This window comes from Chiloscyllium plagiosum, chromosome 31 (genome assembly GCF_004010195.1).
Source record: "Chiloscyllium plagiosum isolate BGI_BamShark_2017 chromosome 31, ASM401019v2, whole genome shotgun sequence".
Lineage (NCBI taxonomy): Eukaryota > Metazoa > Chordata > Chondrichthyes > Orectolobiformes > Hemiscylliidae > Chiloscyllium > Chiloscyllium plagiosum.
Window position 1 is genome coordinate 16,351,437 of NC_057740.1, and position 17,601 is coordinate 16,369,037.

Genomic DNA, 17,601 nt, shown 5'->3' on the forward strand with positions numbered 1-17,601 from the left:
ATCCTTCACGCGATCGCAGCCAGACGCCATTCCGAGTCGGACAGCGCAATCTGGTAGCTCGTTGTTGCGTCGATGGCGGATTTGGAGCCCACGCCCCAGGAGCCTGTAATCAGCAACCCTGAACAGGACGAAAAGCAAGATGAGAATAACCCGAGTGGCGGTGATGAAGATCAGAACCAGAGGTGCAGTTTTGTGTGAGAGAGGGAGGCAGTGTGGCTATGGCAACGGTTCAGGCTTCAGTTGGGGCTGTAGGCCGCGACTCCGCGCGCCGAACAAAAGGCCCGCCGCTCAATGATGTCTGAAAACCGCGGCCTAACGCCGCGCTGATAGCGGGCATTGCATAGCTCTAAGGACGTAAAGTACGAAAAGCTGCCTGATTTTAATACTGAGGAACATTTTAAATTAATTGGTTGCTTTTCAGCTCTTCCTTTTTGAAGTACGTTTTGTACACGAGAACGAAAAATGCGTTATTCCATGCGCGTTTCCCTCAGGAGTTAGAGCTCAGTATATGAATAATTTGCATTCATATCTCAATTTCCCACTACTTTTGTGTTTGATTTAGATGGACACCCTCCCGCTACTCTTCCGATTGCGCGTGGATGTACACCATATTGTTTCATTAGTGCATTGTTCCGTTGCCTCACCCCACCCTCTCCCAAACTTGCTTCTGGCCTTGAATCGGTTCCTCCATTTTCGCCTGGGCTTTTTGTCCCGTTCTCCCTCTCTAACAATTACATGATAGTTCTGTTGAACGTGGGCTGCAGTTAGCCATTGTTTATTGTTCTAAAACAACCACTAATATTAAACAGGTTATTAAAGTGACATTTTTGTTCTCTAGTAACCTGTTTTGTGGGAAAACCACTACCTGCAGCAGTTTGAATTCATTAAGATTGTTGATATTGAAATAGGTGTTTTGTACTTCACAGTGAAACAAATGAAACTTCAGTTCAGAATGAAAAAAGTGATAAGCTGAAGGAAAAAAGCAGCAAGCGTGGTGGAAACCGCTTTGAGCCATATTCAACCAACAGAAATGCAAGATTCCGGGTTTTTGTGAGCAATATCCCATTTGAAATGAAATGGCAAACACTTAAAGATATAATGAGAGAGAAAGGTAAAGTCAGTTGTAGTGTGTTAACTGGAATTTTTAAAAAAAGTTTTAAAATTTGGCAAATACTGTGTACTAACTGCATTACTTTTTTTGTCTTCACTTGCTGATGCCAAATATTGGTGCTGAAGAATAAGTCCTCTTATGCAGAAGAAGTGACGCCTGGCATTTTAGCTGAAGTATTCAATCATTTTTGTAATTAAATGTTTCTTTACAGCTATTAAGGAGGATGATCATGAACAAAACAAGAAATTTGCCTAGGAACCCTGAATTGTTTCAATATATTGGAAGGGAGGATCAGAATTCTCAAGTTGAGTTGGTGTCTTCTGAGTGTTGTTACTAAAAGTTCAGGAGTTCACAAATTAATTTGAGTTTTTCACCATCTGTTCAGATGTTGGGAAGGGCCAAGGCTGTTATTATTCTGGGAGTTAGGATAAGAAGAGGGTGGCACATTGGTTATTATTTTGTTCTGGGAGAAAGCTCGATGAGCATCCTTTTCTGGGTTGGGGTACTCGTTACTATTTTCATTGCTGATTGCATTACTGTAGGTGGAAATTGTGAAGTTCTGCATCAGATTTTATTTGATATCCAATTAACCCAGCTTATTATGCACAATCAGCTTTTGTCTTTAATTTTAAAAAATCTATCCTCTGGAGAGATTCTGGCAAAGTGCTTCAAATTGAGCAGAGAAATATCTGTCAAAAATACTTCTGAGTTTGAGAGAAAACAATTAATTTTTGCTAACTAAAGTTGCCTGCATTTATTCCGAGCGACGTGTTTCCAGTCATTTTGCATTACCTCTATAATTGGCTAGTTGCAAGTATGTATGTAGCTTGTTTAGGTTGAGTGAAAACTGTCTTTTATATTCTCAATGCATTTTTCAGTTGTCACATCATTGACAGCTTATGTGGAAAGTCATGGAAATGATACTCCATCCTACTTGGAACAATATGTAGTGGACTGCAAAAAATAATTGTATACTTAAAACACAGTTTTGAAAATTGTACATCATGTGTTGGTATAACTTTTATATGTTTGCATAGTGTAACCCGAAGAATATCTGATTTTAGTAATCATAAAACAGAAGATAGTATAAACATTGGCATGTTGATCAGCATCCATGCAAACCATTGAATTAAATGCTGTACAGGCTATTCTTTGTTTTAACCCATCCTTTTAATTGAAACTGTTTAAACGCTCAGCTAAATGTTTACCAGATCTGGCAGTGCACATTACAAGTGTTAACTTTTAAACAAAGAACTGCGGTTGCTGGCGATCTGAAACAAAAATAATTGGAGCATCTCAGCAGTTCTGGCACTTACTGTGGGGAGAAAACAGTTAATAATTTGAGTCCATTAGGGGTCAGTGGGCTCAACGATAACTGTTTTCTGTCCACAGATGCTGCCAGACCCGATGGGTTTCTCTCTTGCAATTTTTATTTGTTAACTTGTATATTGTCTTCACAGATACTAATCTCCCTTGGTGTTTCTAGGGTTTTCTGTTGTGTCCAATACGCATGTAATCTTCAGGAGAGTGCTGTTTATTCTTAAATATATTCTTTACCTGAAAAGAATACGTCACAACTTAAAACTTGACCATGGGAATCTTTTTGGACTTGTCCCCATCTTGCTATTGTTCCCCTCTATGATCAAACGTAGCAACAGAGCATTGAGTATTTATTGTGGCACGGTGTCACTGACTAATGTCGTGAGAACAATGACCTTTTAAAAACAAAAGTTGTATCCTCTTCAATTAAAATTGACAGAGCAAAATAAAGCAGTAATTATTAGGCGTTAACTTCCTGTTTTGTGCAGTTAAGAACATTTGACCATTCTTTCAACGTTAATTATGGCTTTTAAAAGCTGCTTTTTCTCTACAACACCATCCTCAAAAATAAGTTGAAAAGATCTGAGCAAATAATTGAAGGAGTACATTGTTTTGATGTATGTTCCACAACTAGAGGTGACAGTGATGGCCAGTGATGGGTGACGGCAGCATAACCCCAGGAGAACAGTTTCTTGACATGATGGCTTTTGAAAATACAAAATTGAAGTTCTTTCAAACTGTTAGAAATCAGTCTATGCCTTTTTGAAAACTTGGTAACATTGGTTTGGTCAGTCATGTTTATATTGCGACATCTGAAATCTTGTGAATAGGAATTTCTTATCCCTTAATCAGTTGTTACAATTACAGTTAACGGCTAAGCAGAATTTCGTTTCCTTATAGTAACAGCCAATGGAAATAGATCAGTGGTTAATATATGCTTTCTGTAACTTTATTCTGTTTTTGTTGAAGTGTCATCGTTTGACGGATAAACTGGATTTAGCCATCATAACATGATTTGTTTCACATTTGGAGTTTTGTTAACTTCAAGTATTTGTAATTTTTTCTCTGTAGATAGCATTATTGAGAAATGGTATGTCATTTTTTCAATATTGAGTTGAAGGTTAATGAGAAATGCCATCATGTGTATACCGTAAGTTACAAATTTGGTATTTAAATAAAGGCTGGTACTTGTATACAAATGAATGCAATGCATGTTTGAAAGTTGGTAACCTGGACAGCCTGACACAAGAAATATTGTCTTAAACTGTTGTGGAATTGTTTTGGTTAATACAGTTATATCTGGAATGGGTTGGACAATTATTCAAACAAATGTCCTTGCATTGGGTGTGTTGTGCATTAACATTGAAGCATATATGGCTCATTATGGTATGAGCTATCACTACAGCAAGAATTCTGTGGTTGAATTAAGGTGTTGCATCTATAGGAGATGCAAAGAGTCATACTTTTGTCTCTTACCACCCTTCATTGCTTTAAAGTCATGCTAATTCAACTAACTATTGTGACCTTCCAAAAAATCTTGTTTACTAAATTCAGTTATGTGCAAATTGTAGACAGAAGTCAAATGCTTGATTTTACAGTGAGGTTTCTGCTATACAGAAAATTTATCTAAAATTTCCCTAACTTTATTTCCACAATTACCTTTAGTTTATTACCAAAAATCTTTTTGTCTTCAATATCAAGCTGACACATTTGACTCTGGAAAACCATATGTGGTAAACTTTCTTTGAAGATTGCCATTCAATTGTGTGTTCAGTATCTGAGTGAAAAAGGATTATTGGTGTTTCAGAACAGAAGTGTGAAAATCCGCCATGGTGCATGCTGCTGCTGCATAGGACTACTTGATGGCTCCAGTATTTAGTAGTCTGACAGGAAAGAAATCTTTTTCAGCAGACATTGTTAAATATGTGAAACCACTGTTAAGTGTCATATTTCTAGGTTTGTGTAGACACGCACCTTTCTTGATGTAGTGATGGCTTCAAGCGGTAAGACTCAAAAGTTGGTGGCCTATAATTAGTGTAACATTGGGAATGTGCCCATGCAGTTTCACATGTCCTTGGTTTTTTTAGACTACTGATGTCTATAAATGATTTAGATAGTGGTGGGTTATGGTGGTACAGGTGTGTAGGGAACCAAACTCTCTCTTCAGCCTAAATGTAGCCTGGGTGTTGCACTAAGCCAAGTTAAGAACAGTTGAAGCCTACTGCTGAATGCAGCAAAGGTACCCCAGTTCTTTTTAAGAGCAAGATATAATTAATATGCAGATGTCTTTTTCACTTATTCTGGTGTGGGATGATGGAGATGATTCTGAAGTTTTTGTTCTAAAATGGCATCATGGTGCAAAATGTCATGGGACGGTGGGATTTCTTTGATTCCCTTCATGCTGGCTTGGGAGTGCAGAATGCAGGCAGGTGATGTTTATAGAAGACTCACCTCTGTTAAATTTCAATCAAATAATGGCAATGGCAGTGAACCTTAAGGAATTGGATGTCTTTTCTTTTAAATATCTTATTAATTTAGATGAAGTAAGCTCTTTGGCCTGTTATATGCAGTCCAGTGAAGCAACTTCTGCCAGCTTATAATAAGCCTTAGTAGTTTGTTGATTTTTGAATATAGTTCCATTATCCAAGTGCAAAAATGAAATTGGTTCATTTCAAGCTATATTGCACCATGTGACCTTTTATCCCCTATTAAAGATGCTTAATTATTGGCAAACATCCAAGTTAATGGCAGAAATGCAAGAATACGTTTTAGTAATGCATAATGTCATGGTAATGTCTCAACTTAAATTATGTCCTTCGTTTGAAGCTTAAACTTTTTGTTCAAGTGTGCATTGTGACCTATGCAGATTGCTTAGTGAAAGTTACATTTCTACTGTAAATCTACAAAACTAATCATTCTTGTCTTGCATAAACAGAAAGCCAGAACTTTAATATTTGGATTAAGTTGGGATGAGTTCGTCTTTTGTCACACATGTTTGATTTCTCTTTAGTTTGTCCATTTGTGTGTGCAAGCTAAAGTTAGGTTTTCCCTGGTTTTGCCAAAACAGGAATGATAAATTAAACTCAAATTGAGATTGTATTTTGAAATTCTGTGGAGCCAAAGTGCAATTTAATCTTATCTAAAACTTTAATATTGAGGGGTGCTGGGGTGAAGTATGAAAGGGGGTTTTGCTAATAGTAAATATTTGAAATTTTAACTTGCTCTTCAGAGGGACTGATTGCTAAAATTGTCTTGGCTGTTGGCTTAGTGTTGTACATGTAAATGGATACTAGTATTGCAGTGGTGGAACTCTTGATCAGTTCCAATTTGTTCAAACAGAACTTGGTCATATAATGGTTTGATTATTTCACAGTTGATTAAACAGTACATGAAGGTGATCTTAACAGAAGCAGACTCGGCTGCTTATGGTGGTTGCTGGTGAGGATGTCACAATATATAATGCAATAACGTCTATAATTAGGAAAAATATTTTGAAATCTGCAGAATGTTTATAGCTTTCATCTTTTGAAACTTTGGCTTAAATTTGATAATTGCATTGGTTGCAGATCAGGGAAAGAAATGTGTATACTTTGCATATTATAACATGACATCCTTATTGGCTGGGCACATTTGAGAAGAGCTCGTTTGGGAAGCGCATGTGTTCAGTTCACTGGGTAGAGGTAAAAGGGCTTGTTGTATGTAACTTTGTTAGTAACTGGTAACAATGATATTAAGGGTTGTGGCTTAACAAGACTATTCTAGGTTGGGTTAGACTTGGGATCACTGCACACCTGTACATAGCATAGTAAGAAGGTTTAGGTATATGGAATGATATTCTGGGCTTTTAGAGGGCTCAGGTTACTACATAACGTTGTCAATGTTTTTGCTGAATTCCAATTGTTTTCTTGGCTTTTCTCCTTCCGTGTATGTTTCGTCTGGGATCTGGTTTGTAGTTGGTGAGGTTACTTACGTGGAACTCTTTATGGATGCGGATGGAAAGTCGAGGGTAAGTGATAAAGAATGAGTTCTTCTGTGGTTTCATTGCAAATGTAAAATGCACAGGATATGGAATACTGGAAGTGGGCTTTGGTTAGACTTTGAAATCTAAAGCTCAGAAATATGGATGTGGCAAGGTGGGGAAAAGCATTTGAATGTAAAGTTATAGAATTGTATAGCAGGCATATTTGGTGCTATTAGTTAAATTGCTATAGGTACAATTTTGTTTGATAGTGTCTTCCAAATTGTTAATATGTAACTTAGTTAGGAGAGAGTCTTCCTTCCTCACTCTCTCCCTGACCCAAAATAATGTTTTCAGAGTGTCTGTCTCTGCCTCTTGAATTCCCTGATTAGTTCAATACGATTCTCCAGGTGCACACACCTATCTAGTCAATGTCAGAATGGTTATTTTCAATGAGTGACCTGATACCATAATTGGAGTAAAATGATTTGATTATGAATGTCACCACAATGGTGAGATTCTTCTGTTGTCTTGCATTATGCTTTTGAACAAAACTTAATGGATAGTTATTAAATGTCCTGGCTATTTTCTGAACCCTTCCATTTTCTCACTGCCATTATCCCATTACTGATGTCATTTTAAGTTCAATATTGGTAAGACATTGAATCTGGGATCTTTGGCTCTGGTGCTGTGCCACAACAAATTTTCCTTTAATGTGCCATGGTAGTCTTTCAGTTTTGGCAAAATTTTATTCTTTTGTTTAAGCCCCCTGTGCATTAGCTACAATGTTCATGTTGCTGACCAATCATTTGGGACTTAATTTTGGCATTCATGTTTGGGCAATGTTCACTTGTCAATTAACATTAGTTTTTTTTTGTTTTAAAAAGTGCCAAATGTATCTGCTATATAACTTATTACAAAAAGCATCAGGTAAGGGATGACAGTTACTTTTGTCTTTTTAGAAGTAATGCTAGCCACTGTTGTAATTGTCAAAGGGGGAAATTCATTCAGAACCTTAAACAATGGTGTTTAAGCGTAGGTTAGGATGTTGAATCAAAGTTGTAGGTGGAAGCAGTGTGAAAGTGGAATGGATTTTAGCAGCATTGTTGGAGTGATAGTTTGATCTAGGGTTTCTCAAGAATCATGTGAATATATTTTGGTTATGAATCTGAAACAGGGCTGCCACATTAGCAAGACTCTCCCTATATTACTCAAAGTGGGTGAAGCCTTACTTGATATTTAACACTTGATAAATCATTTATTTGAAAATACTTAGTTTGACTTGAATGTTAATCTGCACTTAGGTGCAGCACGCACTTTGAACTAATTGCTGGGGGAGCCATGTCTAGATTTTGTTTCAACCAGTTTTGTAATACATCTATCAAGTACTTTTGTTCTTTGAATTTACCCACAGGTTCTAGTAAGTAAGTTAAGGTTGAAATTGGTCAAAATGTCTCATAATAATCCTTAAGTCATTCTTTCTTTTGGAGAGATCATTTTGGTGTCTCATTTCTGCCCAGTGGTTGCTGGAAGTATTTATGACTTGTTCCCAGGTCGAATGAACCAGCTGCTGGGCACTTTGAGTGCCCTTGGGGACTCATGACACAGTTTGCCCAGCAACTTCTGGTGCAATTCCCAAATTTTGCTGGGCCTTTCTCCCTTTTTTGTTACAGCCAACATTGGGAATTCAAAGTTATTGAATTGGTTTCCCTCTTCCATGTGCAGCTTAATGGTCGTACATCTGCACTGCACATTTATATTTTTGTTTGCAAGAGGAAATTATATAGTACAAGCAATGAGGTACTAATTACTAGCTTAAAAATTTGTGGCACCCCCTATTTAAATATCAATGGACGTTTTGTGGAACCGTTTTTAATTTACTTTGTGTAATTTTAAATTTTTCTTTCTTCTTTACATGGTATTGCCTGTGACGAAAGGGATGTGGGTAAGTTTGCTTCAGAATACTTCTAATTGCTGTGTTTTGAGTTGGAATTGATCATTTGAATTTGTAAACTGAACTGCGCCTTCCTTGTATTCTGTGTAACAGGAACCCTTAATCCAGGAAGGCCTGTTTGGTCCCTGGATTATGAATAATAAATGGATGTTGATATGAGGGTGTGGGGGCAGCATCACCTTGCATAGATAATCTGAGAGGAGAGCATTAACTGTTTTCCATTGCTAATCTGTGATCTTGCTGTATATGACTGTGTGGGGACATTGGGCAAGGAAGCGAGCGGGCTAAGTGGTGTGCTTCCTGTAGATGAATTACTTGATAACAAAGTATAGTAGTGTAACTTGAGAATGAGTACTTGAAAAGGAAACAAAGTAGTGAGAGCCAAGAAGCTTAACCCGGACCATAGTTCCAACAATGGTAATAATTTTAAGAGGATCGGGAAATTGGCATGGGAGAAAATGAGATCACCAGAGTTTTGGGCTATTGCATGTGCAATATGTCAAATTTCTCTTTTCAGTGTTGTGGAGTTCAAGAGTGAAGAAAATATGAAAAAGGCTGTGGAGGTGATGGACAAGCAGAGTTTCAGTGGGAGACCTCTTAAAGTGAAAGAGGTGAGATGTTTCAATGTCCAGTAAAATTACGTTGGAGTGGGGTGCTGAACTGATGCAAGTTTATTGTCACTGTTGCAGAATGATGGGAGAAGACTTGAACAAGTCTTGAGCAAATGCTGATGTTTCTGTGATAACATATACTATGTAATAAGAACTGTTACTATCTTTCTGATGGTTTAAGGCTTTTGTTCTGCCATTGGCAGTTTATTTCTCAAGGGTGAATGAATTGTCCATAAATTTCTCATTGTGTTTGATCTTGCTAATGAATTTGTGATTTGAAAGCAACACATTAAATATTAAACTGTGTTCTGTCAAATCAATTCAGTGCTTCTATTATGATTCTTGCTTTGTTGAAGCTTTGCAGATTTTTTAAAACCTTCTGCTATTTATTTGTGTAGTTTGATATTGTTCACTCAGACATAGTAATGAATAGAGCTCAAGGTGATGGAAGCAGATTGTGATATGAAGGAACCTTGAGCATGGCAAAATAGAAGTAAAAGATTGAACTGTTTAAATCTTTAACTGTGTTTACTTAAGATGGGTAGTGGTTTTCCACCAGCACAATTTTAACTTTTTTTTTATTCCTGAATCTATAGGATTTGGATGGTGAGCATGCAAGACGTATGATGCAGAAGTTTGGTGGTTTTGACAGAATGGGAATGGGTGGTGGAGGTGGTGTTGGTGGTCCTGGAATGAATATCCCACCTGCACTCTTGCATAACTCTCATGTCCCCAGAGATGTTCTCAATGCCCTGCAGGCTGGCAGGCTTGGAAGCACCATCTTTATTGTTAATGTGAGTTTGTAAAAGCTAAAATATCTGTTTATAAATTTTTTTAGATGAAATTTGAGAAAAAAATCATTTGCTGAAAGTGTGCATTCAAAAGTTTGCATTCAAAAGTTTGAGAGAACTTTTCATGGTAACCGAAAGTAGTTATTCTTTAATTTCCTGCATGTGCATCATCCTTTTTCTATGTTCGTACCCTGTATGTTTCTCTCATGGTCAGGAGCACTTGTGACTGACTCAATTCTGCATCAGAAATAATGGGTTGTAGATGTTGGTGAAACCACGTTGTGCCAATCTTAATTCATTCTCAAAATGCAAGGGACAGCTTTTGAAATTAGTGTTGTGTTGCACATCAATTGCACTTAAATGTCCAGGCCGTATTTGATCATTGTCCTGGCGAATCACACTATAGAAGATTAGAGTTGAATCAGTGCTGCTCATTTTTGTGTAAAAATTCTCAGGTCACTTTGACTAGTCATCTCAGTCAGCAATTGAGAAAACAGTTTTCAGATAGTAACAATTAAAATAACTGTTTCTGTAAAATAAATCTTCAGGAAGAGAACTATCCATTATTTAGATTAGATTACTTAGTGTGGAAACAGGCCCTTCAGCCCAACAAGTCCACACCGACTCTACGAAGAGCAAACCACCCAGACCCATTCCCTACATTTTAGGGTCCTTGTTTTTAGTTTGAAAACAGTAAGATTGATTTCTTGATCTGTTACTGCGCATATTCTCATTTCTGTTCCTTTTCTTAAAGTTAATTACTTATATTGGTACTTTTTAAAATTGATTGTGTGCTCTAATCCTTTAAGCAATGGATAATTTGTATATCTAATTCTTTCTCACATTCAAAGTTTTTAAATGTGCCTGATGAGTTTCCACTTGAGAATAAGTATTTCTTTTCAGTTCAGCCCACTAGGTTGAGTCATTTGCTGGACTAGGTCTAAAAACAGTAATAATGTGATCTAATCGTGCACTCTGTAATAGTGAGTTTTGAGGAGATTTGTAGCTCAGTTTGAGGTTTACGAAACATCTGGAAATGAACCTTGCAGCTCAGTGAGCAAACCTACATTCAAAAAAAATGCTTTAATAGTCAAATGATTGGAGACACCATTTGAAACGTACCAGGAAGGCAACATGAAACATGATATAAAATGTTTCAAAATTTGCAAATGACATGAAGGTGAGTGGTAGAGCAGTGTGCGAATATGACTGCAAAACTTTGCAAAGGAACGTTGTTTAAGTGAGTAGGCAAAGGTCTGGCAGATGGAGTACAATGGTAATAAATGTGAAGTCATCCATTTTGGTAGGAATAAAATTAAAAAGAGCTATTACTTGAATGGTGAAAAACAATTCTCATGTAGAAGGACCTGGGTGTCCTTGTGCATGAATCACAAAAAGTTGGTCTGCAGGTGCAGCAGGTAATTAAGAAGGCCAATGGAATTTTGTCCTTCATTGCTAAAGGGATTAAGTTTAAAAGCAGGGAGGTTGTTGCAGCTGTGTAGAGTGCTGGTGAGACCACATATGGAGTACTGCATGCAGTTTTGATCTCCTTACTTGAGAAAGGATGTAGTGGCACTAGAGGGGGACAGACGAGTTTCACGAGGTTGATTCTGGAATTGAGGGGGTTAGTTTGAGGAGAGACTGAGGAGACTGGGATTATCTTCATTGAAATTTAGAAGAATGGTGGGAGTGGGGAGGTGCGGTTGTGAATCTTATACCAACATATAAAGCTCTCAAGAAAATGTATAGTGGAGACGTAGAGAGCATGTTTCCACTGATGAGTGAAACTAGGACAAGAGGGCATAGCCTCAAAATTAGGGGGAGCAAGTTTAAGACTGATTGAGAAGGGTGTCTTCACACAGAGGCTTGTGAATCTAATTCCCTGCCCGGTAAAATAGTTGGGCCGCCTTTAGTAAGTTTAGAATAGGAAAGGAATTAAGGGTTATGGTGAGAGGGCAGGTAAGTGGAGCTGAGGCGACAAGATCAGCCATGGTTGTCTTGAATGGCGAAACAAGCTTGAAGGGCCGGATACACCTTTTATTATATGTTATGGCTTTTGATCTCTGGTTATTTGGTTTCAATAATCTGTTCTTCAAAAGCCTTGAATCCCTTGCTTGTTCTATTAATTGAAACATAACTATTCTGTTATCTGCATTCTCCTAATTATTCTTAAATTATCTCATTGCTTTTGAGCTTACCTTTGTTTGCCAATGATTTTATTAACTTCAAATTCCTTTAGATTGCCCATAACTGCTTTTTTATCGACAGAAATCTAGATAACATTACATCTTAAGTTCTGTACAGTATTGTAAAGTGTCTCAACTCTTCAGGTTATGTTTGTTCCTTTTCCTAAAGGACTCACCTTGTGAATCTGTTATGTGAAACTGTGTTTTTCTGAAATCCAGAGAGGTAACATCATTGTCTCAGTTGCATCTACTATATTGATAGCATCTTGCTTGTGAATTTGGTGGTTGGACTGGTATTTATTGCCCTTCGGAAGGTGCAGGTGAGCTGCCGAGTTGAACTATTGCTATACTCTGTACTATAGGTAAACCCATAAAGCTTCTAGTGAGAGAATTCTTTGATTTTGACCCAACAACACTGAAATAATGGAGATATTTCAAATTTGGAATGGTAGGTGTTGGTATTCCCATATAATTGTTGCCCTTGTTCTTCTCAATGGAAGAAGTTGTGGTGTTGGAATGTGCTGTCTAAGCTGTGGTTATTTTCTGCAGGTTATCTAATAGATTGAGCACATTCAGTCATTGAACTTCAATGGTATGGGAAGTAAATGCTTGCAGATGTGATAATGAATTGGATTGCTTTGTCCTGGGTGGCATCAAGCTTCATTGTACCACATTACTATTGATCATGACTAGACAGGGGTGGTAATTGGCTGGATTGGATTTGACCTTTTTATGAACAGCACATACATGGGCAATGTTTCACATCGTCAGGTAGATGTCCGGTGGTGTGGCTGTACTGGAACTGCTTGGCAAGGGACACGGCAGGTTCTGGAGCACGTCTTCAGTATTACCAGAATGTTGTCAGGACTCAGTCTTTGCAGTACCCACTACCACCAGCTGTTTCTTGGTATCATGAAGAGTTAATAATGTCAACCAAAGACTGGTCTGCGCCAAAGGAAGCTGAGATGCATCATCCATTTGGCACTTCTGGCTGAGGATTGCTGCGGGTGCTTCAGCCTTACTTCATAGACTGATGTGCTGGGCTTTACTGTTAAGGTAGGGATATTTGTTGAGCCCCCTCGTTCATAGTCATAGTGATGTACAGAATGGAAACAGACCCTTCGGTTCAACCCGTCCATGCCGACCAGATGTCCCAACCCAATCTAGTCCCACCTTCCAGCACCCGGCTCATATCCATCCAAACCCTTCCTATTCATATACCTATTAAAATGCCTCTTAGATGTTGCAATGTTCATTACCATTCAAAATTGGATATGGCAGGTCTCTAATTTGATTGATTAGCTATGGAGTTGCTTTGCTCTGTCTCTTTGCTGCTTATGCTGTTTAGCATGCAAGTAGTCCTGTTTAGCTTTTCCAGACTGACAATCACTTTTAGGAATGCCCATAGCTGGTCTTGGCATGCTCTCCCTCACTCAGCTGCATTTGATCTCCTGGCTTCATGACTGAGTTGGAGATGTGCCATGAGTTTGCAGATTGTGTTGTTGTATGATTCCACTGTTGGCATCCAGTGGATTCTCTGGTCTTCTGAGTTGCCAGACCAGTTTGATGTCTGTTCCATTTGGCATGATAGTGCTAAAACCTGTATTCTGCGTGTGCAGATCTGTGTTCTCTACATGAAAAGTGCAGTAGCCCCTCTGCTGTCATGGACAGATGCGTCAATGTCCACAAGCGCATAATTTTCATCCCTTGCTCTCGTCTGCTGTCTCACTTCAGTGACTGCTTCCGTTTTGACTGAAAATTGATTTAGCAAGTCTTATGCACACAACCATTTTTCCTGTTGTTCTTTTCTAAATAAAGCAATCAACAGGCATGTGGAACTTGAATATGATCTCCCCTTTGCTTAGCAGGGTATCAATTTTTATAACTTATTTACAGCTTGATTTCAAAGTTGGATGGAAAAAGTTGAAGGAAGTTTTTTCGATGGCGGGCTCTGTAGTACGGGCAGATATTGTGGAAGACAAAGATGGGAAGAGCCGTGGAATGGGCACAGTAACGTTTGAACGCCCAATTGAATCTGTTCAAGCTATATGTATCCTTTAAACTAAAAGCATGGAATTTGGCATGGATTGACCTGCATTTGGCTGTAGTATGTAACCAGAGAGTTAGCTCATTTAAAAAGCATGTCCTGTCCTGTGTTTGCGTTTCTGATCAGTCTTGTACCAGATTACTGTCAATGCATATGTGAAACTTTTTAAATGTTCCTTAATATCTGTCTAGCAATGTTCAATGGGCAGCTTCTGTATGACAGGCCTATGCATATCAAGATGGTAAGTTTTCACTTAGTCTGCACGTTAAATATTTATGAAAGCAAGTACATACTGTTGGTTTCAGATTTTGGATGATGAATATTCCATGTCATAACTATTTGTGCAATTGCACTAGTTGTTAATACAATGCTTTTCATAGAAGTATAACGGTGGAGATTCTTCTGAGAATGTGAGTTTTGAGTCCTTTCATTCCCCTGAATAGTGGGGAGCAGTGCCACCAAGCTGACCCTGGTTTCAACTAGCATATGTGTGTACTTCGCACAAGGTGACACTAGGCTGATTATTTGAATGTGCCCAGCTCCCCCAGAAGTCCAGGCACAATGAGACTGGTAGTGTTTTCTCTCTGGCTGAGAATAGCCAGATCAACAAAGCTCAAAATTCAACACTTGAAGTTAGCTCTGTCCTAACTGCAAGTGCTCCTAACAAAGGCTCTAACAGAAATACAGTTGTTTAAAAGAGAAAATTAGTAGCCTATTTCATTATTGTCTTGTGACATTTGCTTTGTTAAAATAGCTTTTGATTTTCTTGCAGGATGAAAAATCCATGCCAAAGAATAACTTCTATGGTGCTGAACGCACTCCTCAACTTCCTAGTATGTATTTTTGAAAAAGTTTTAATGTTGACTCTTCCTATTGGTGTATTAAAGCAAAATCGTTTTTATATGTTGAAGTTTCATTCTGAAATTAGACTATTTATCTCAACCACTGTGTTCTCATTTACCCATCCTATTTCCATATTCCTTTGCTTTTGGTTTTCCTATCTATTTACAGTAGTTGAGTAATTGACAATTTTTGCTTTAGCCATTAATCATGGAAGTGAATTCCACAGATGTAGTGATGAAACTTTCTTTATGCCTTGTTCTCGCTCTAAATCTCATCCTGCATTTCATTGTACTCCGCTTCCTCAAAATTTTCAGCTAGTGAATGTCTGCTTCTGTCTACCATGTCTTTGTTCTTAATGTGAAGCATGGTCATATTGCTCTCATTCTTAACACAACTGGTAAATTCAAATCTTGAAACATTTTAAAAGAAATGGATGTTTTCATCTTAAATTGGTCCATTCTGATGTGACAAATCTGCAATGAATGTTAAGCACGGACCACTTAACAGTTGAGAGTGGGGATTACAACTTTGTTTATCCATTTCTAACTTGGGTACTGAGGTATATGTAGTGATCCTTCTAACACTTTGGCAAAAGGATTAACTAACTTGGTACTGGATCTTTTCTAATCACATCTACTAAAAAGCTGATGTTGCTGTATAGTAACAAATGCTGCAATAATTCAGCCATTTATCACTTGGATTTTAAAAATAACATCTGCAAATCTTAGTAAGAAAAATTAAAATCAGCAATCCACTTGAATTTACTAGAGCTGCTTTTCAATTTTGTTCCACCAAGTGGCACTGCTACACTTCATGAACTGCTGTTGATTGTATTGCTAATCTTATTTCTGTTCACTAAACGATTAGCAAATCTTTTTTTGTTCAAAATCTGTTCAAATTGTTTTGATGTAAGCATTTAAATTCTTTGACACTATACAGTATCTTCGCATTTTGTCATTATTGGGTGTTTTGCAAGTGAGATTAGTTAAATTAAGTCTAAAATCTTGGACAGTAAGAGCTCTTTAATATTATATCAATCTTAGTGTAGTGAAAATGTTATTTGGGTTCTAGTAAGCATTCTCCTTCTCTTAAAGTAAATCACAGCAAATCAGTGGAGAGCTGATAATGGGCGAATGGATATTTTACCGAAGGTCTCAAACTATGATGAAATAAGGCTGTGAAAGGTGTTTAACATTAAACTTAACTCATTTTGATTGAACAAGTAAAATGTATAGGTTAAATATTTGTGCCTGACTTTTGACTTTCTGGTGGAATTGTGGTTCTGACTATATAAAAGTAAAAGTTTACAATTAACTTTACCTTTCTCGAATCTTGGTGTTTGCATGTTAAATTCCAGATTTTTGATGCCTAATTAACATGTAAATGTCAGTTCACTAATGTCAAGTCGATCTGTGCTGTGCCACACGAACTATAGCTTTATATTTACAGTGCTTGTACTTTGAAGATTTTCTCAAGTATGATTATTTCAGCTCTTCTGATAGATTAATTTGCTTCAATTGTAGAGGGACTTGGTGGTGTTGGTATGGGCCTGGGACCTGGTGGCCAACCGCTTGATGCCAGAGATCTGAATTCCGGAATGGGAAATGCTGGACCTAGAGACATGGGTCCAGGCATGGGAGGTATGCATTGTAGTTTTGATAACCTTGTTGAGTCTCATGGGTGTCCTGTGCCCCTTTTTTTTTTATCCAATTAGATACAATCTGTTTTACCTCTGAGAACGGATACCTCAGTAGCTATGAATTTTTCTTCAAATTGTAGTGTTACGTGCTATCCTGCAAGCACATGGAAAGTTAATGAGGTAAAGAATGGGTCATTGTTGCTTTGTAGTTAATGGATATGTGTTTAAAACCTCTAGTTACATCACTTCTGGAATTATATGGCATCTGTGCATCAACTTGACTCTGCATAGTTGGGGTTGAGAGGAATCCACATCTGACTTGTGACAGAATAGTGGACATGTTCTACTCTGTGAAAATAAATTAAAAGCACAAGGGCTATTGACTCCTGTGGTGACTCTCTATCTCAACTGTCTTCAGTCTAAATATCAGCCCTATGATATCTTATCTGAAACTTTGCGAAGGAACTTGTAATCGTGTGAAGAAACAAAACTGGATATGTATTATAGATATGGTCTAATCAGATCTTTGTTCAGAGAGAATAATTTGTTTTATTAATATCGTCGCCATAGTCTTATCAGAACATGGAGCTGAGTTGTCCAGACGGAGAGACGAATAATAGTGTAATCGAGGGTCTCCGTACCTCAAAGGGGAGAGGTTGAGAAGGGAGTGTCGTTCATGGTAATATCAACTGGTGATGGAAATTGAATCCACACTGTTGACATCACACTGCTTGGCAAACCGACCGTCCAGCCAACTCAACTAAACCAAACCTCATTGTCCTGGAAAGACAACTTCTGCTCTTGCAATTACCTTGTGCTTCATTCTTCAATAGATTTGAGAATGTAGCATTGCATGATGTATACTGCTAATTGAATGAAGGCAATTTTCAAATCTTAAACAGCATTATTTGGATAAAAAGACTTAGGCCAGGTATTTGCCAACTACATTGAGAGCTACCTAAATTTATTTTGCTGCTTTGAACTTCTACCCACATGTATATAAATTTAAGTCCTTCAGTCCTTCAGTATCATTGATACAAGCCATGGAAGCGCCAATATGCATATTGAGACTGAAGTAATTGGTCCTCGTGAAGGTTTCCTACTGTTAATAATAACTATTCAGAAGTATTATTAAGGCCAT

General features: G+C 37.7%; 1 protein-coding gene across 5 annotated transcripts in view; it reads left to right on the forward strand.

Moving 5' to 3' along the window:
• Window positions 1–17,601, forward strand: part of LOC122565265 (heterogeneous nuclear ribonucleoprotein M-like) — a 34,636-nt gene continuing 17,035 nt past the window's right edge. For 4 of the 5 annotated variants that reach the window (XM_043721039.1, XM_043721040.1, XM_043721041.1 and 1 more), the window contains exons 1-10: window positions 1–182; window positions 927–1,111; window positions 6,385–6,437; window positions 8,327–8,334; window positions 8,861–8,954; window positions 9,551–9,748; window positions 13,828–13,981; window positions 14,170–14,219; window positions 14,751–14,811; window positions 16,345–16,461. In XM_043721039.1, the coding sequence (XP_043576974.1) occupies window positions 73–182; window positions 927–1,111; window positions 6,385–6,437; window positions 8,327–8,334; window positions 8,861–8,954; window positions 9,551–9,748; window positions 13,828–13,981; window positions 14,170–14,219; window positions 14,751–14,811; window positions 16,345–16,461 (1,030 nt within the window). In that variant the 5' untranslated portion in view covers window positions 1–72. Of the gene's footprint in view, window positions 183–926; window positions 1,112–6,384; window positions 6,438–8,326; window positions 8,335–8,860; window positions 8,955–9,550; window positions 9,749–13,827; window positions 13,982–14,169; window positions 14,220–14,750; window positions 14,812–16,344; window positions 16,462–17,601 lie in introns of those variants that run through there. The other variant, XM_043721043.1, reaches the window with a different exon arrangement.